Source organism: Microcebus murinus, chromosome 3 (genome assembly GCF_040939455.1).
Source record: "Microcebus murinus isolate Inina chromosome 3, M.murinus_Inina_mat1.0, whole genome shotgun sequence".
Classification (NCBI taxonomy): Eukaryota; Metazoa; Chordata; class Mammalia; order Primates; family Cheirogaleidae; genus Microcebus; species Microcebus murinus.
The window spans coordinates 8,801,831-8,820,396 of record NC_134106.1 but is presented as its reverse complement, the minus strand read 5'-3'; the positions used below and the strand labels follow the sequence as shown (position 1 = coordinate 8,820,396).

At 50.3% G+C, this 18,566-nt stretch overlaps 1 protein-coding gene across 4 annotated transcripts in view; it reads right to left on the bottom strand.

The window, feature by feature from the left end:
• The window catches only part of LPIN1 (lipin 1), a 123,546-nt gene that overhangs the window by 54,822 nt on the left and 50,158 nt on the right, over positions 1–18,566 (bottom strand). For 3 of the 4 annotated variants that reach the window (XM_076000555.1, XM_076000557.1, XM_076000559.1), the window contains one exon: positions 629–829. In XM_076000555.1, coding sequence (XP_075856670.1) covers positions 629–829 — 201 coding nt within the window. Of the gene's footprint in view, positions 1–628; positions 830–17,313; positions 17,389–18,566 lie in introns of those variants that run through there. The other variant, XM_076000556.1, reaches the window with a different exon arrangement.

Genomic DNA, 18,566 nt, shown 5'->3' with positions numbered 1-18,566 from the left:
CAAGAAAGGCTTACTTCTCCCTCCCCTTGAGCCCGGGCAGGCTTGGGATTGCCCAACTGGTAAAGCGCAGCAGAAGTGAGGCCGAGTGGTTTCCGAGGCCGGGCCACAGAGAGACTCGGCGTCCACCTGGCTCCCACTCCCCGGAGATGCTCGCCCTGGACACCACCGCCATGTTGTGGGGGAGCTCAGGCCACACGGGGAGGCCACGTGTGGTGGTGCAGCAAACAGCCTCGGCAGAGAGCCCAGCCAAGGGCCAGGATCAACCAGCAGGCTCGGGAGAAAGCGGGGACCCTGATGGCGCCAGCCCCCTACCTTTGAGAGTCCTCCCGCTGGGGCCCCAGACAGCAGAGCCGAGCCATCCCAGCTGTGCTCTGCCTGAATCCCTGACCCTCAGGACACAGGAGCGTGATAAACAGTTGGTGTGTGCCGCATTTTAGAGTAATGTATACGGCCCTGCTAACTAGGACAACTGGAATTAGTGACTGTCAATTGGAGGAACGGCCATTTCCGACGAAGATTCGGAACTCTTGGGTCTGAGAAAGTAGACAGGTGGCAACACAGGAACCTAATGATTTTCTCTAGGGACTAGACAGCCTGTGCACCAGGTCACTGGGTCCCGCGCTCTTACCACTTTCTCCCGGGAGCGCAGGACCCCCATCTTCCCAAAGCGGACGTGGAAGGGGGAGCACTGGAGGCTCCCATTGGGCTGGCGAACGACGATGATGTCGATGCACCCGGACAGCGTGGCGGGATTCAGCCCCTTGTAGAGCTCCTTCACGGTCACGAACACCTGGCCGGCCAGCTGCCCCACGTAATTCATGGTCTGAGCCTAGAACACGGAAACAGACAAAACACACACACACACAGAAACGATTAACTCTGGGAAAGCCATCAAGGGCCAATCGAAAAGAACTCGTCACCCTTGCAAAAAACGTAGATCACACACTCGACTTCCACACTTTAATCATTTTGTTTCCGAACGCCCTCCACAATACCCACCCCAATCAACGAGCCCACCGATCTCTGCCCTCCTGCGGTCCAGCAGACAGCGCAGACCCCACGATGTCCAATCTCAGCTGTCACTGGGCTCTGTCTGCTCTCAAGTCTTCTCTCAAGTTTATTTTGTCCTCAGGACTGCTGCTGCCTGCGCCTTATTCTGTCGTCACAAGCGAGTTTTGCACACTAACTCTTACAACTTGAGAAAAGAGACCATTTCATCCAACTTAGCTTCCCTCACCATGCCAAATAAAGTAGCTACTTAACACTGGAGGAAAAAATGAATTTTTGCACGAGATGGGAGAAGATGATCTTTTTCAGTAAGGATGTCCACCCTGGCCTCTGCCTGCCCTCGGGCTGCTCCTCCCCCAGAACACTGTGTTTGCATTTTGCTGCTGTGTTTGCATTAAGTAAAGGCTGAGGGAGCTGTGACCAAGGAGAAGGAAGGCTACAGGGCACTGCTGGTGACAGTGCAGACGAGAAATGATGCCCTCGAAAAGGAGGTGGTAACAAGAAGCGGACAAGGGACGAGCTAAGCCGTCACCGTGCTCTGGCCTATGCACAGCTCTGGCCCCCTGGCGAGCACCAGGGGGGCCGCTGCTGGCCCATCCCCATGCCTGTCACGTGCTGTCACCATGCAAGTCCCACCTGAGCATGAAGGGTGTGCACAGTGCAACTTCCAACTGCTCCCCAAACCTCACCCTGTCTCCTGGTCCACACTGCTCTCATGCTTCAAGGCAACGATCCCAGGGGGCAATGACCCCAGGGGGCAACAACCCCAGGGGGGTCACCTGCAGTGATTCCAGGAACTACCTCAGCCCCTGTGCACCTGTGGCTGACGAACCTGCTGTGTAGACTGATAGGTTCTGGGAACTTTCCTGCCCTGCTGCTGTTCCCATACGGCTTTCCTGTCATTCAGCAAAGCTGCGACATTATGACATAATAAGAAATGTCTATTTTGGTCTTCATCCCTGGGTCCCAGCGGGAGCTCCTGAACCCCTAGTCATTTCCTAAGAGATAAGAATACCTTTTATTGTATTTGGGTTTTGTCTCCTGCACCTGAAACATTTGAGCTCCTTAATAGCAGCAGGGAAGGTGAAAGAAGCATCTTTTGTCATTCATAATAGGCCCCTTTCAACCATACCAGAGTTTATGGTAATGAGGTAACTCTTGGAGGATGGGGGCTGGTGGCCAGAGGAACAAACCTGTGATTGAAGAGTTGGTACTTTCAGCTCATCCCGCCTCCCCCCTTCCAGGGAAGACAGAAGGAGGGGGAGAGTAAGCCTAACCACCAGTGGCCAAGGATTCAATCCATCTTGCCATATAATGGCGCCTCCATAAGCTAAAGGAAGGGGCTTCAGAGGTTGCAGGAGGTGCTGGGAGGGGGAGCGCCCAGAGGCGGCTGCCCCTGCCCTCGGCCCCTACCCCTTCCCCATGACCTTGCCCTAGGCATCCTTCCGAGCTGTTCCTAAGTTGTATCTTTTACAGTAAACCAGTAATAGTAAGTAAACCATTTCCTGAGTTCGGTGAGCCATTCTACACAAATGATTGAACCCAACAAACGGGTTCTGGGAATGCCCGGTTTACAGCTGGTGAGTAGGAACTACAGCATCCCAGGCGGGGGACAGTCTTGTAGGACTGAGCCCTTGACCTGTGGGATCGGACACTAACTCCAGGCAGATGGTGCCAGTCGGAATTGAACTGAATTACTCGGCACCCAGTTGGTGTCCACAGGGAATTGGAGAATTGCTTGGTGTAGAAGAGGCTCACACACTTGGTGTCAAAAGTAGTGAACGAGAGCAGAGGAAACCGTATGTTTGCTTTTTCTTTTATGAGCTATGTTCTCCAGGAGGCCAAGGATCAGGCCTCGTCCTTTTCAAGTTAAACACACAAAATACATCTTTTGGAAGCCTCACCTCAACCCTTGTGAAATGAGCAGAGGCGAGTGGCATTTCCGTTTGCAAGTGAGGAAGGCAAGGCTCCTCGCAGGGGCAAGCAAGAGCTGGTTTAATTCTACTTGAGAACAGGCCAGAGAGCTAAAAGCAAAGCATGACACCCATCAAGAAAAGAGTATGGAAACCCAAACGGGCTCATTTCACAATCGTAAATGAAGCTCCCTGGATAGACACATTTCCTCTTTAGTAAACACGTCCAGAGGCCGGCTCAGCCCTGCCCTCCTTTTCAAATGGAAGAAAAACCAGAGCTGTCCAGCTCCGCCTTCATCTGCCCTGTGAACACAAGGCAGATATATATATATATATATATATATATATATATATATATATCTCAAAACATATATATATATACATATATCAAAACACACATTTTTCTGAGTTTGCTAGTGGCGCAGGTTTAAATAACTTCACCCCAAAAAGCTGGGGTGGGATGGTTCTTGCAAAGATGTATGATATAAAAAAATGATTCTCTGTAACCCTGGTACTTCTCACAGTGAATCCTTTTATATAAGACATCATCACCCCAATGATAAATTTAGATCTTTTAACATACATGTTTGTCAAGAGGGGTAAACCCCTAACCCTAGCACCTCTGTTCAATTTCCTTCACATGTATCATCATCTCACGTTGACTCTCCAACAGCCCTGGAGGTACGCAGCCCTTCAGACCAGAAAACCGCAGTGAAGCAAATACCCAGACCACAGGGCCGGTGAGTCGCGCCACCAGACCAGGCACTGGGTCTTCAGCAGTGACTTCTATTTTGGTTTTGTCAAGCCGCCTCTCCCACCCCCCATGGCTTCCTGTAACTTCACACTCTCCTATACGAGCTGTGCTTGTCACTGAATGATGAGACCACCCTGAGCCCAGGCCAGTGCAGCGGAGAACTGCTGTTAATATTTTTTACTCACATGAAACAGAAAGCTCCTAACGGGACAGTATCACCACACCCCTGCCTCCTAGCCTCTCCTCTGCAAAACCAGCATGGCAGCCTAGATGACACGCAAGGTCCGATTCCTGCTCTAACTGCTCTGTGACAAAGGCTGTGTTCCTTTAGTCCTTAGTGACATCTCATTAAAAGAAACCGATTGTTGTCCTGCTCTCTCGTCATCAACAACAAAGCGTCCCTCCCCCTTTTCAGGGAGCAAAGTCAAGGTCATTGCACAGAATCCAAGAATTTTGAAGCTGGAAGGATCCTGAGTGAGTTGTTCTTCCAACAACCTTATTTTTAAAAAGCCCAGTTATGGGACGTGACTCCGGCAAAGACAGACCCAAGACTCAGGTGTCCTGTGTGATCTTCTTGGTGTGGTGTGTTTTCCTACTACACAAGATGAGAAGGTGTCCTGATACCTACAGCTGTGTGTTTAGCTGAGGTGAGTGGTGCTTTGATGTCATGAGCTACCCCCTGTGAGGAGCAACTTCTTTGCAAATCTGCAAATACCACTCTTTGAAAGCAGGAAATCTTCTCAATAACTCTTAACAAGTGGTGAGGTCCTGGGCCCCACTAGCAATGTGCTCCCAGGAACCCTCCTCAGCATCCGTGTACTCTGGGGCCACGTTGACAACTGAGTGCTGTAAATTTTTAAAAAGGGAGAATACTACCACCTCTCACCCGTTAGGATGGCTGCTATCGAGAAAACAGAAAATAACAAGCGTTGGTGAGGACTGGTGAGGACGTAGAGAAACTGGAACCCTTGTGCACTGTTGGTGGGAATGTAAAATGGTGCAACCACTGTTTGGAAAACAGCCTAGCAATTCCTCAAAAAATTGAAAACAGAATTACTGTATGATCTAGCAATTCTGCTCTTGAGTATATATTCAAAAGAAGAGACAGCCAGGTCTCAAAAAGAGATTTGCACACCGGTGTTCATGGCGGCATTATTCACAACAGCCAAGAAGAGGAGGCAGCCCAAACCAGGTGTCTGCTTTTCCAGATGGATGGAAAAGCACCATGCGGTCTACACGCACAGCCAAATACTACTGAGTCTAACAAAGGAAGGAGATTCTGGCACATGCTACTACATGGATGAAATGATGTACGCCTCTACTTACACGAGTTCCCTAGCGTAGAAACAGAGAAGAGTGACGACCAGGAGCTGGGAGAAGTGAGAAAACGGGGAGTCGGTGTTTAATGAGTACAGGGTTTCGGTTTTGCAAGACGAAAAGAGTTCTTTCTGGAGGCAGATAGTGGTGAGAGCTGCACAGCAATGTGAAATACTTGATGCCACTTAAAAATGGTTAAAGTGGTAAATTTTATGTTGTGTGTAGTTTACCACAATTAAAATGTTTATAATAAGTGGGGAGGGGGACTACTCTATTAACCAGAACTAATTTCAGAAAGATGGATATTATCTGGTTAAAAATTCCTTTGCAAGAGAGCTTGGGGTGGAGGGGACCACCTCTGCCGCAGGAGGAGAGACAGTGTCCTTTAAGGCACCTGCTGGCCAAGGGGCACAGGCAAGTTGGGCGGGGGGGAGACTCTTCTTTCTCTGCCTCTCCTCCAAGCTCTCTTCCGAATAAAAGAATAAACGCTGAGCAAATGCTTAAAGAATACAAGAATAAACCAGCTGGCTGTAAACTCCCAAATTTCACTTCCTTCAGTTACCTCTGAAGTAAAAGGCTCAAGGAAGAAGCTAATCTGATTTGCCTGAAGATAAGACACCCCACAAAACCAGTTGCTCAGCTCCCCTCCCCGGACAGGCTGATCTCATTACTGTCTTTGTCTTCGGTTTCCTGGTGTATGCTAAGACATGTGACCAGGCAGTGAGGGGAATTTGGTTTTAAAAGAAAAAAGTTATCTTAATTGCCTCAAGAACAAAAAAGATAAGTAAAACTTACGGAGAACAAAACAGAATGCTCCGATTTCCAGCTGAGCAGCTTTAAGCCACCTGCAATCTGTTCACCTCAGACCAAATTACTTTCAAACCTATTGATTTCATTCTCAGAATCTGGCAAGAAATAGCTGCTTCACCTGACAGGGTTTTATTTACCTCCTGAAACAGGATTCCACAACCTCTAGTTCAAAAGTTTTTGAAGAAGAACCTAGCCAAATCTCACAAAACCCTTTGGCCAGACTTAAATTATGCTGTGGATTTTCAGAGAAACTCTGAGGTCAAGAAATAGTAAAAAAAAAAAATTTTTTAATGTGGCATCTTCTAGCTTGACCTTGTAAAATAATACAAATTTCAGATTATTACATTCTACTGGAATACCATCTTTCTAAATGTTCTTTCCTAGGTGAGAAACTACTACAGTGCTGATATTAGACTCAAATTGGTAGAGAAACATAAAAATCCAAAAGCATATTCCACTTGGAATTCTATTTACATTAACAATAAATAGCTTCAACTTGACTAGCAGCAATTATTAAATATACATATGTGGATATGAATTATTTTAGGCTCAACTCCTTAGTGGACAATTCAGGAATCCATTGTTCTGCTCACTTTTTATGCAAGTGAGTAAAAGTGATTTTAATTTTCTTTCTAGTTCTCTCAACTAAAAGATAAGCTAAGACACATTATCTAGGAAATACTAATAACAGTTTCTCCACTTCAATACTCTGGGTTTGCTCTTTGCAAACGAAATGATACACGGCAGACAACATACACATGCAAGACTGGCAGAGCAAAGGAATGCAAAAACCGTCCCAAAAAACACTCTTCCAATCCTCAATTTTGTGAAATCCTTCTCACTTGTCTTCCTACTATCCTTTCTTCTCTTTAAGAATTAGGTGTCCCTCGAGAGTTCCTCAATTACTCCTCCAGCTGTTATTCCCAACTGCCGCCTCAGTTTCCTTCCCCAAATGTCCCGGATGCAACCTCCTTCACAGACAGGCTCATCATCCTTCACAGTGAACGCACGCCTCAGCCCTCCAGCCGGGTCAAAGGCATCGCCTCCCACCCAGAGCAGTTGCTTGACAGATACTGGCTGTCATTCGTCGGGTGGCTGAACAGACGTCCGTCCACCCAGCTGGGCTGGGTCTCCTTGAGGACAGGGACGAGGCTTTGCTCGTGTCTGACATGGTGGCTGGGCCCCATCACAGGGTCCCGGGAAATGTCCCCAAGTCCTCTATGGCCACGTTTTCTTTAACAACTTCCCGTTGACTGCCTTCTGCAACATTTGCCAGGAATCTAACCTTACATATTTACCTATCTCTCATGCCAGGTACTTCAGGAATGATTTAATTGCATTAGGTCTATATGGTGACTGATTTCAAAAAGCAAAAGCACTTCTTGGTTTAGAGCCCCTTTCTCTTGGTGCAACGGAAACAGAAGACACAGAATCAAAGCTGTTATGTGACAGATGCCCCGGAGCGAAGGACTAGGGCTTAAGTGAGCTTTATTTACTTTTTGTGACCATTTTGGCAAAAAAAAAAAAAAAAAAGAAAAGAAAAGAAAAAAACAAGGACAGGAGCAGAGGTAGGCAGGTGGAAGGGTAAGTCTCCCTTCGTCTAGATAAGTTTCTTTTTCATTTCCCTTTTATTGCATCTCTCTTTCCGACTCTGCTCTCGAGACTTTCTTTCGGAATTAAAGGACACAAACTCACTCCACCCGTCTAACTACGGCTCCCCTGGTAATGGGGTGGCAGGTTCAAGTAGTTGACAGACGCTGGGTGGCTGCAGCCCTGGGGGCTGGTGGGGACTTGTTCTACGCCAAGCCGGAGTCCGACTGTCTCCTTTTGTCTTTCTTCTTCCATCTCTCCTGCATCTGCGTTTATGTTTTCTGCTTCAGCAATTTGGGCAACTGTTTCCATTCTTTATAAAGTGGGTCATTTCCCTGTTTATTTTGAAATTCTTTTTGTTTGTTGTTGTCATATAGAGGTCACTGATTCTGGTGGCTCTGGGGACACCAGAGCCAGGTTGTTTCAGTGACCCCAAGTCACATGCTTCCTCCCACATGTCCCAGGGATTTTAGTTAGCAACTGGGAAGGGATTCTCTTTTTGCTGACCCCAAGTGTAGAGGACTGAAATAGGCTCCTTGGGAACGAGGAGTATTGGGTATTTCCCCATGTTAAAGGGCTGAAACAGGGCCCTTGGGGACAATCAGATAGTCCCAAGTGAAAGGGCTGAACTAGGGCCCTTGGGGACATTTAGGTATTCCTGGATTTGCTTTCTTTTTCTATAAACCAAACCATCCTGTGCCCTCTGCCAGTGTTCTTTTTTATCACCTTGTTTACACTTGTTAGCTCTGACAACCTGTCTTTGCTTGCCCTAATACTGAGACCCATCATTGTCCCAGCAGTTGGCTGGCTGTCACTCCTTAGGTTGTTAGCTTCCAAGACTCAAACCTCAAGCCTTATCTTTGGCATCTTAAGTGAGCTGGATTTATAGTGTGTCTAGGCTGCTTGAGAACACGAAATCTATTCTGCCTGAGGTCTCTTCTTGCTGGCATTCCAGCTGCTGCTCTTGCTGTTGCCTTTTTTCCCCTTTGCCCAAACCCTAAGGAGTTTCTTGGAGTCAGATTATGTTACATTTATTCTCAAACTGAAGCCCTTCTGTACTCTGTGTGTTGTTCCAACACTGGTTTTGCCGTGTTCCCACCCTCCTCCAGCCTTTGTGCTCGCGCAGCTGCGCCAACCTGGACTTCCCAAGGTTTGGCCGCGACAGCCTTGTTGACTGGGAATCTGAGAAACGAGACATCTTTGACGACCGTCACTGTCAAACACTGTTAACAAGCCCTTGTGCTACTGAGTCACAGGACCTTGACTCACGGGTATCTGAACACCAAACTCAGGTTAACTGAAGTCCTGTTTTCAGACCCAGGGAAAGACAACAATCAAAATAAACCGCTCTCAAGAAACCAAGGCCTGCTTTAAGACTCATTTAATAATTTCGCTTCTATCTAAATTAATATAAATTTACGACTAGGTAACTTAAATGGTTAGCTACCTACAAACTTCTTTTTCCTGTCATTATCAGAGCTACCTAGTTGGGAACATCTGTCTAGGATTAAACCGGTTTCTCATGAGGCCCCACAGGTTGGCACAGAGGAGCTGGCACACTCCTGGGAGCCCACAGGGGACCTCAGATACCTGTCACAAGGCTGCCTCCCAAAGACAGCAAGAAAGCTAAGGAACACCCTCATTCAAATGGCTGATAAGCATGTGCTTGCTCTCCTTTTCTTAATCATCGTTAGCATTTTCCTAATAACCTGCTGGGTTAGCGTTGCTTTGCTTGCTTCCTAGTGACTGCAATCTAGTCACTTGCACAGCTATTAAGCAAACTTGCATTTTGCCTTAGTTGTCCACCACGTTCACATTATACTCCCTCCTCCCCCTGGAAAAGACCTTTTCTGTCCATCTTGGATACAGGAAAATGACCGTGCTGCATTTTGGCTGAACAGGGAGTGGTTAAGTGCCGTTGCAAACACGTCTTGTTGCATCTACATTAATAATTCGGGGGAGGCAGAACACAGGACATTTTCCTTCAACAAGCTACATGGCTACATGACGTCAATAACCCCACTGCCCAGAGCATCTGGGATTCTATTTAGGCAGCGGCCCTCAACCTTTTTGGCACCGGGGACCGGTTCCATGGAAGACAATTTGTCCACAGACAGAGGCAGGGGCGGAGCTCAGGCGGTGATGCCAGTGACGGGGAGCGGATGAAGCTTCCCTTGCTCACCCGCTGCTCACCTCCTGCAGTGCAGCCCTGGTTCCTGAGTTTTATGATAGACAATTTTTCCACGGGGATGCGGGGGAGTTCAGGTGGTAATGCGCAGTCTGTTCTTAACAGGACGAGGCCCGGGGGTTGGGGACCACAGTATTCAGGGACATTTGCCCAGTATCATTTGGTTCCTTCTCTTCTTGGGGCCCTTATCAGCTGTCCTTCTTCTTTCAATCTTTGGACCATGTTTGCTTAACCCTGCGGTAAAATTTCTATCTTCCAGGCTACAGTAATTGCAATTCAAGATGACGCTAACGCAAGGCTTGGTTCCAACCCACCTCACCAGCTGACCCAGGACATGGAAGCATCCAGCCACTGGGCCCCTCAGACTGGGTGTTCCAGAGATTCTTACTCCTCCAATGCTAGGCAGGGCCTGTGCCCGAAAGACCAGCAGAAAGAAGAAACAAAATACAAACCTTTGTCCTTCTTCAACCCTTTAGGATTAAGGGGGAGTGCTTTCTCCAAAAGGGGACCGAGCCAGGGACAACTGGCAGGTACTGCTTTGGGCACTGCCTGAGCCAGGAAGTCTCAAGACAAAGTTTCAACTTACCCTGATCAAAACAGGATGGAGGCAGAGCAAGTTCCAACTGGCTAGAACCAAGATGGTGAAACACCCATGAATATTCTACGAATCCCCTTCCATGCATAACCCTCCATTATTTAGCCTATAATGAAGCCGGTGCTTAAACACAAAGGCAGCGGGAGCCAGGGGGGCCGGTTGTCTTCTGCAGGGAGACCTTGCTCTGCTCTGTCTGGGGGGTAGACTTTCTATAGTTTCTGAATAAATCTCTCTTTCACTTCGTACCCTCCACTCGCTGCTGAATTCCTTCTTTCGGGAAGCCAAGGACCCACTTGGACTTCAAGAGGCTCCCAGCACCGGAGCACCGGGAGTCACTTTCCTGGGTCGGGTTTAAGGCATATCCGGGGAGCTTCCGGATTCAGAGCCAACCCACCATCAGTCTGGGACGGGCCTCCCCGATTGTGTCCCTGTTAGCAGCAGCAGGGTAACAGTGCCACACAAGGAGCCGGCTGCTGCTGGTGGGGCCACCACGTGAGGACAGCCACCCAGCGGCCCGTGGCGCCCTTCCTGTAGGGAAGGTGGGGTCAGCTCCCCAGTCGGGCAGCACAGGGTCCGTGTCTCCGCAGCGTGCTCCTGGTGCTCCCCAAGATCACACTCACCTCAGCGGTTTACAAGAAAAATGTCGGTTTTCATCCAAAGCATTCAAAAAAAAGGCAACTTCTAAAAATGGCATAATGACCAATAAGAATTACATGAAATTGATTTATAAAAAGTGTAACTTCCTCCTGTAATTTAGATTAAAGGCAAAGAGGAGTCTTTTTCCAGAGCACTGTGGACTGACATTTATCGCAGTCGGTAAGGATGATAAATTACCTATAAATGACAAAAACAGGACGTCTTGCTCAGACGCAGCATGATGCAGGGAAAAGCACGCAGACCCGTCAGTCAAGCCACCTGGGCGGCAGCCCTCACTCTGCTGTACCTGTCACCACTGGTGGCAGCCCCCGCGGTTAGACTGTCCTCAACTGAGCACCGTGAGGAGCTTCTTATACGGAAAACTGTCGACACCCTTGGGGATTCAGGGGCCATGGCCGTGTCTGGGTTCTTTAGGAGACACTCCTATCCAAAATATGAAAACTCACTAGAAAAGCTAAGAGGAGCTTTAAAAAGCCTGCACATCAGAACAATGCCTGACAAAAGTGAGGAGCACCAAAAAAAGCCAGCGCTAGGGCCCCGCCACCAAAGCCACCAAAGCCCTGGCTGCGTGTGAGACAAATACAGAGGTAAAGGAGACAAATAAGCAGGTGAGACAAATACGGAGCTCCTATAGGGAGCTTGTGGGGTGGCGTGGGGAGATTTCTCCTCCAAGGCCGCCCTCCCAGGAGGGAGCACCCAGAATTAAGCTCGTCCGTACAACTCCAGCACACAGCAGATGCTCACGAGCATTTATTGCTCCACCCTCGTACGGTCTCAGCAAGGGCTGCACTGCTAATGCTCTGTGAAGGCGAAGTGAATCGAGGTCTCACGATTGTGTGCCTAGTTGTTACCTTAGAAACTTCTGCACTGAGTCCCAAACTTTCACAAATTGCCAAGAAATACATCTGTCTTGGAACTGCCAAAATTCAAAACCCCTGTCATAGCTTTCATAACCCCATACCTTTTGCCAACAACATCTACCTCTAGAAGATAAAGGTCAAGTTTAAAATGGCCTCAGACCAACCCAACAGAAAAAAATGGGCAAAACATTTACTGGCCAATGATAATAGAGAAGATATTCAACCCCATTCATAATTAAAGATACTCAAGTCCAAGGAGGCCTTTCAGATGGTCCAAAAAATCAAAGCATCTGGTAAAACCCCCAGGGTTGGTGACAGTCGGAAAAACAGGCACTCATCCCTCTCTGCTCACCAGCGTCACAAGCTGGGGTAAGCGCCATGGGGTGCCTATCCTCTCTGGGCACATGTCAGCAAACTCCAGCAACTCTACTGCTGGGACTGATCCTACAACACAGTAAGATCCATGCACAGAGACAGTAATTGATGCATCGATTGTAACAGATAAAATTAGAAACAACTTGAGTATCTACACAACTCTGGTTTAATAAATTATGGACTATTCATACCATGTAATGGAATATCATGAGGCTGTTAATAAAATGGAGAAAGGGAGAGGTACTTATACAAATATTAACATAAAAATGAATATACTGAATGAAAAAAGGCACAAAAATATAATTTGAACTATTTCTTTTCATTACTTTTTAAATTTTTTTTAATTTTTTATTTCTATTTCTATTTTGACAGAGTCCCACTCAGGCTGGAGTACAGTAGCATGATCATAGCTCACTGTAACCTCAAACTCCTGGGCTTAAACCATGCTCCTGCCTCAGCTTCCCAACTAGCTGAGACTACAGGTGTGCATCACCATACCTGCCTAATTTTTATTTTTAAGAGACAGGATCTCACTGTGTTGCCCAGGTTGGTCTCAAACTCCTGGCCTCAACTGATTCTCCTGCCTCAGTCTCCCAAAGTGCTACACTTGCAGGCGTGAGTTACCACCACTGGCCTATGAATCCATTTTGTAATAATTACATTTATATATTTTTGATATGCACAAAAAAAATCTGGAATGAGCTACACACCAAACAGGGCTCAGCCCTGAGGACCAGGCCTTGGGAAAGGGAGGAAGAGACCTTTACTTTTCTTCATCAATACCTCCCATAGTGTTGGTTTCTCACTTTTGTTTATCATGTGTGCGTGTATTACTTTAACATCAAGTTGTAATAACCTCAGAGAAGTAGGAGGGAGGGACAGAAAACTCTGATCCACTCAGTCTCAGGTCTCCCCATGACTAAGACAAAACAGAGTGCTGGGGGAGATTCCTGCTTTGGTGGAAGGTCAGATGGGTGACCGCTCAGCTCCTCGAGCGTTAGGATTTCGCAATGCTGATATTATAATCCCAGGTAATGAGTGTTCTCAGGTTCCTGCCAAAAACACGAACGGCCTGAACAGCAGTGGGTGCAGACGTCTATGATACAGCGAGACCACTGTGCTCAGCAAAACAACCTAAGGCTTAGGCTCCAATCCAGTGGCTCTTAATTATTTAGCTTGTTAATTGAGGACTGGACTTCTTTTTCCTTAGAAGACCCAATGGCATGTGCTCTCCGCACACCTGCAAGAGCCCTCTGTCCACACCTGTGTCTTGGTCAAAAAGAATGCTCTGCTCCGGTGACTTTTCCTTCCATGTGATCCCTACACCCCACCCCAGCAATGAATGAGTAGAGGGCCAAACAGGAGCTGGATGCTCGAGAGTGCTGCCTGTTAGGAGATGGTACGGCTCGGCAGGTAAGAGTGCAGGCTCTGGGGACAGTCAAATCCCAGCCCTACCTCTCACTAACCCCGTGACCATGGGCAGGTTACTAACCTCTCTGCATTTCACTTTCACATCCATAAAATGGGATGACATCAGCAGAACCTACCCACAGGGCTGTAATGAGGTAGCACGTGTACAGTGCTCTTCAATGTGCACGCACCAAACGAAAGCAGGTGCTCGTCCTGCGGCCCCAGACAAAACCGGACTTTGAATGCGGTCTCCCGCCTGAGAGTGCTTTGTATGTATCACCCGTTTAAATTGTACACAGGCAAAGAACATCATTGGTTAAAATTAATACAGAAATACCAGAAGGCTGTATTTACAATCCACTAGGGAGGTAACACAGTTGCCCAAAATCTGAGCCCAAAGGAGCCACCCCAAGATTGGGTAGCATTCCCAGATGGCAGAGTCCACTGACAGGACATTCTTTTGCCAAAACAGTTGTCTGGGCACGTGCCCTGTTGGGCTGTGGTGCCCGGTCACCCTACAGTCGTTGTTGCTCGTCTCCTGTCTTTTGTAAACGAAAGACCTGCAGCCCGGTAGGTAAGACCCTTGAATGCGGAGGGTGACTTTGCCAAGAAGACAGCGCACATGTGTACGGGGAGACTGGAGGAAAAGGGCCAGCAAAGGCTCCCAGGCAACAAGGCCAAGGTGCACGAGAGCTGTCGGCAGCAAACAGGTGTGTGGGTGTGTGTCGGGTCTGTGGTCAGCTTTGTGAACCAGTGCAAATCACCTCACACTCAGGAGCAAACAGGCAGCCCACACACAGCAAAGCGTCTGTTCTAATGGCCTGTAGCTTTCTTTTCTGGAAAGCCCCAGCATTCTGAGTTGCCACAAGAAAGACAGAATTTGGTCGGTGGGCTGAGAGATGCATTAGGGAGTGTAGTCACAACCACTGGTGTGTAGACGCTGTTGGTGCCTCTCAGCTGGGAGTGGACACAGCACAACCTGCCCTGACACAGCCCTCTGTGGTGACTTTAAGTCTCCTGGGTCACAAGCCCCACAGTGAAAGACGCTGGCCTACACCTGGCCCCAGAGCTCTCTGGGCAGAAACTCGACCCGTTCCTCAAAATATTCCAGTCTGCACATACCGCACTCCAACCCTTGCCCCAGCTGCCGCTCAAGCCTGGTCCACTGAACAAGGTGGGGAAGCAGGAAAGAGGAAGAGGAAGGGAGGCCACAGGAAGAAGGAGCGCGTGCTCCGGCCCCAGGAACCCCAAGGCCAAGTGTGGCCTCCTGGGGGCAGAGACTCCTGCAGGGTGCCGGAGCATCCTCTGAGGAAGGAGCCAGGGCTGCTCCGGCCACAAAAGCAGGCGTGGGCCCCTCGCTCTCCAGACGCAGCTTAGAAAGCAAACATTTCAGGCACAGCCAACCAGCAGGCATCTGGGGCCTTTTATAAACTAAGAAACTGCAAAATCATCCAAGGGCTTGTTTGGGATTTGTCTGACTTCTGTTAGTCCCACAAACCCCATTCTGATTTTAAGTGAGTGGGCTTACTCTATAATCCACTGGACCAGGGTTCACTCAGTGTAAACATCGTGACTTCGCCCTTCCCGGAACCCGCTCCAACGCTGGCAGCGGGCAGTTCCAGGGTCTTCCTGTCGATACCTCTTAACACTGCCAAGTTCCCACGCCCGGGTTACCACTGAGGAAGTCCAAGTGCTAACAGGGCAAACCACCATCCTCAGCATACTGGCTGGATCACCACCTGCTGGGTGTCTCTCAATATACTCCAAAAGCTGCCATCATTGGGGCCTTCCTGAGCAAGCCACCTGTACCCCTCAACCATTCCCATCTGCACACTTGCCGGATCAATTCATCTCACCACTTGGATACCCTTTAGACCTCCAACCCTGAAGGCAGAGGGTCCAGTAAAGGCCACTGACAGTCGGAGAAGGGTGGCAGAAAGGGGATGGGATGCCCACAGTGATGACTTCCGGACCAGAGGCCAGTGTCAGCCAGGACTGTCCCAACCCCACAGGCAGCCCCCCTCCCTGGCACTCTGTGGTTCTCACTTAAAATAATAACCACCATGATCAGTCACTGACCCCATATGATGTTCCAGGTGCTCTTTGTACATCTCAGTTTTTATTGTTTTTATTAACAATCCTGTGAATGGGTATAATTATCCCTTCGTTTTATAGATGAGGACAGTGAAGCTCAGTTGCAGTCTTTGGCCCAAGTTACACAGCGGCAAGTGGTCAATGTGACCACACAGCCCCAGTGCTCTGCGCTGGCCTCAGCGCCTCTCAGGGGACCTTCTGACCTTTCCATCTCACTGGCCTCCCCTGCCCTCTGGCCAGGCCAGCCATCCCCACCCCGTCCAGGGCGGACTCCTCGGCCACTGCCAAGGTCTCCCCTGCAACCAGGAATCCCGCAGTCTCCCACCTGAGCCCGCAGGTGCTGCCCTGTGCCTCGCAGCCCTGCTCTTTTCTCAAGTGCAGAGACTGTGATAACCCAGGGAGAAAGAACTTGCACAGGGCCCCACAGCGGCTCAGGCAGCACCCACGAGAGCCCAGAGAGCCCAGCCTCCCCACCCGTGAGTCCAGGCCTGGCTCCCTAACGCCACACGGTCCCACATATAAACAGGGATAGAAGCCTAAAACACACACCCACACACAAAAACGTGTGATAAAACAAAAGTCAGCACACGTGAAGGACTATCAGAAAACTGAACCAAAAGTCAAACTCTTAGATCTCTCAACATTTCTGGGGGAAGGGGGGAGTGCTCCTGTGGGGATGTACCTATTTCTCAATTACCACACATTCTTCAACTGCTTACTTACAATCATCAAACCCAAATTATGGACCAAAGCATACATACTTAAACTCACAACACCACCACTATTCCACTATACAAACCCTCCCCATTAAAAAATTATTACAAGCTCATCTTTCCCAAAACACTTCTATTAACACTACCATACAAGAAACTACCGAGTTCAAAACACTCTCCAAATTAACTGCCAGTTGTTTTAGTTCAAATTTCCTGCTTGCTGGTCAAAAACAAGGTTGACATCTGCTTTCTCCAGCCACTACTCACCGCACAAACTACCAGTTACCTATTCTAGCTCCGTGGCACTTAAAGTTACTTCCAAAACATGACTTTTTCAGCCTGTATTTTCCCGGCCTTCTCCATAATAAAATTAATTTGCAGGAGCAGCTCATGGAACCGACTAGGCCCAGCACCCATGGGCTGCTGCAGGAGAGGTGCAGAGGCCCTGCAGAGACGTTTTGTAATGTGAGAACCGGATTCCAACCTGGGCTCGGCCAGCCCTGCCGCCCAGCAGCTGTGTGACCTTGGGCAGGTGGGTCGACCTCCCTGAGCCTCGGTTTCCTCTACTGCGACGCTGGAATCCCAACTCTCCCCGCCCCCGCCCCGCCCGGAGGAAAGATTTTCGTCCAAGTCCTCCACGCACAGCTAGAACCCACCCGCGTCTCCCGGCTGGAGCTCGTCCCCGCTGTCCTGGGGGCTCCGAGGCCGGACGCCGGGACCCCGGACCCCCGACGCAGCGCAAGGCCCGCCCGGCCGGGCCCACACCGAGCCTGCGGGCGCGCAACGATGGCCGGCGCAGGGATGCTCGAGTGGCCCGCCCGGCCCCGGCCCGCTCCTCCGCCTGCCTCCCCAACCCCTCCCGCCAAGGGCGGCGGGGCCCGAGCTCGGCAGTCGGTCCGCGGCCCCGGCCCAGCCCGGCCTCGCCACGCGCCCCAGCGCCCCGCCCGCCCACCCGCTGGAGGCCGCGGCCCGCGCTCGGCGGCGACCCAGGCCCGGCGCGCCGGGCTCGTGCGGGCGCCGGCCACTCACCGTGCGGCGCCGCGCGTGGCCGCCTTTGTATGCAAACACCCCGCCGGCCGCCCGCGCCGCGCCGGGCCTCCGGGGGCGGGGCCGGGGCGGGGCCTCCGGGGGGCCGGGGCGGGGCCTCCGGGTGGGCGGGACCGGGGCGGGGCGAGCGGGGCCGCGCGAGGGAGCCTCGCGGGGTGCGGGCGACCCGGCCGCTTTCAGGGCCGGCCGGCCGGATCCGCCGGCTCATGCCTAAGCGCCTACCTTGCCTTTCCCGTGGGTGGGGACCCTCGGGCCGTGCTGCTCATTTTGTTTCCCCGAGCCAAAGCCATATATGTCCCTCAACAAAACAGACCCACATAGACCCATGCCTCGGAGCGGCGTGGGCCGCAGGACGGCGGGGAGAGCGCGCCCTTCTCCGGCCGCGCAGCCCGAGCCCGCCCTTGACTTTCTGACCCTGGTGCTTCGTTTCCTCAACCCTAGGTGGCCGCCGTGCTGACCGCAGCTTCTCAGGGCTGGGCCGCCACTGTCCCTTACTCGGACATCGGGGCGCGCACTCCTGCTTGCTCCAGGCGCGTTCCAGACGCGGGAAGGGGGCTCTGGGCAGGAGGGACAGCCCCCGCCCCCTCGGAGCCCAGCGGGGAGCCAAGGGACAAATAAATACATCTGATGGTGCAATGATTTGGATCAGAGGATGTCACATGTGAACTGAAACACCCTAAAAGACAAGCACCCGAGTCAGACAAAGATGGGGGGTAGAGCTTTGCGGAGAGCAGAAACAGCGAGTGCGCAGGTCCTGAGGCAGGCCCTGCGGTAGCTGGAGGGCTGGCCCAGGCCAGATATGTAGGGTCTTGTGGGCCAAGGCAAGGAGTTTAGAGATCATTCCAAGACTATGCCAACCTGGGAATGTTATGATCTAATTTACGTTTTTAAAAAATCACTTCTTTGCTATATGGAAGATGGACTGCAGGAGAAGAAACAAGCCAACAGGCCGGGCGGGACCCCAGGAAACTCGGGGAGATGATAAAGGGGGTGCTCAGCGAGAAACGGAAAGACTTTGGGTAGATTTGGGAGGTATATGATCACCACAGCCCTCCAGCCTGGGCAACAGACAGCAATATTACCCCATCTCTAAAATAAAAGATTTTGGAGGCGAAACCAAAAGTCTTGCTGACAAGTGGAGCGAGAGAGGGTGCGCGATGAGAGAAGGAATCAAGGGTGAGTGTCCATTTGGAGGGTGAACCGCTGAGGACCATGATGCTCCTTACAGATATGCA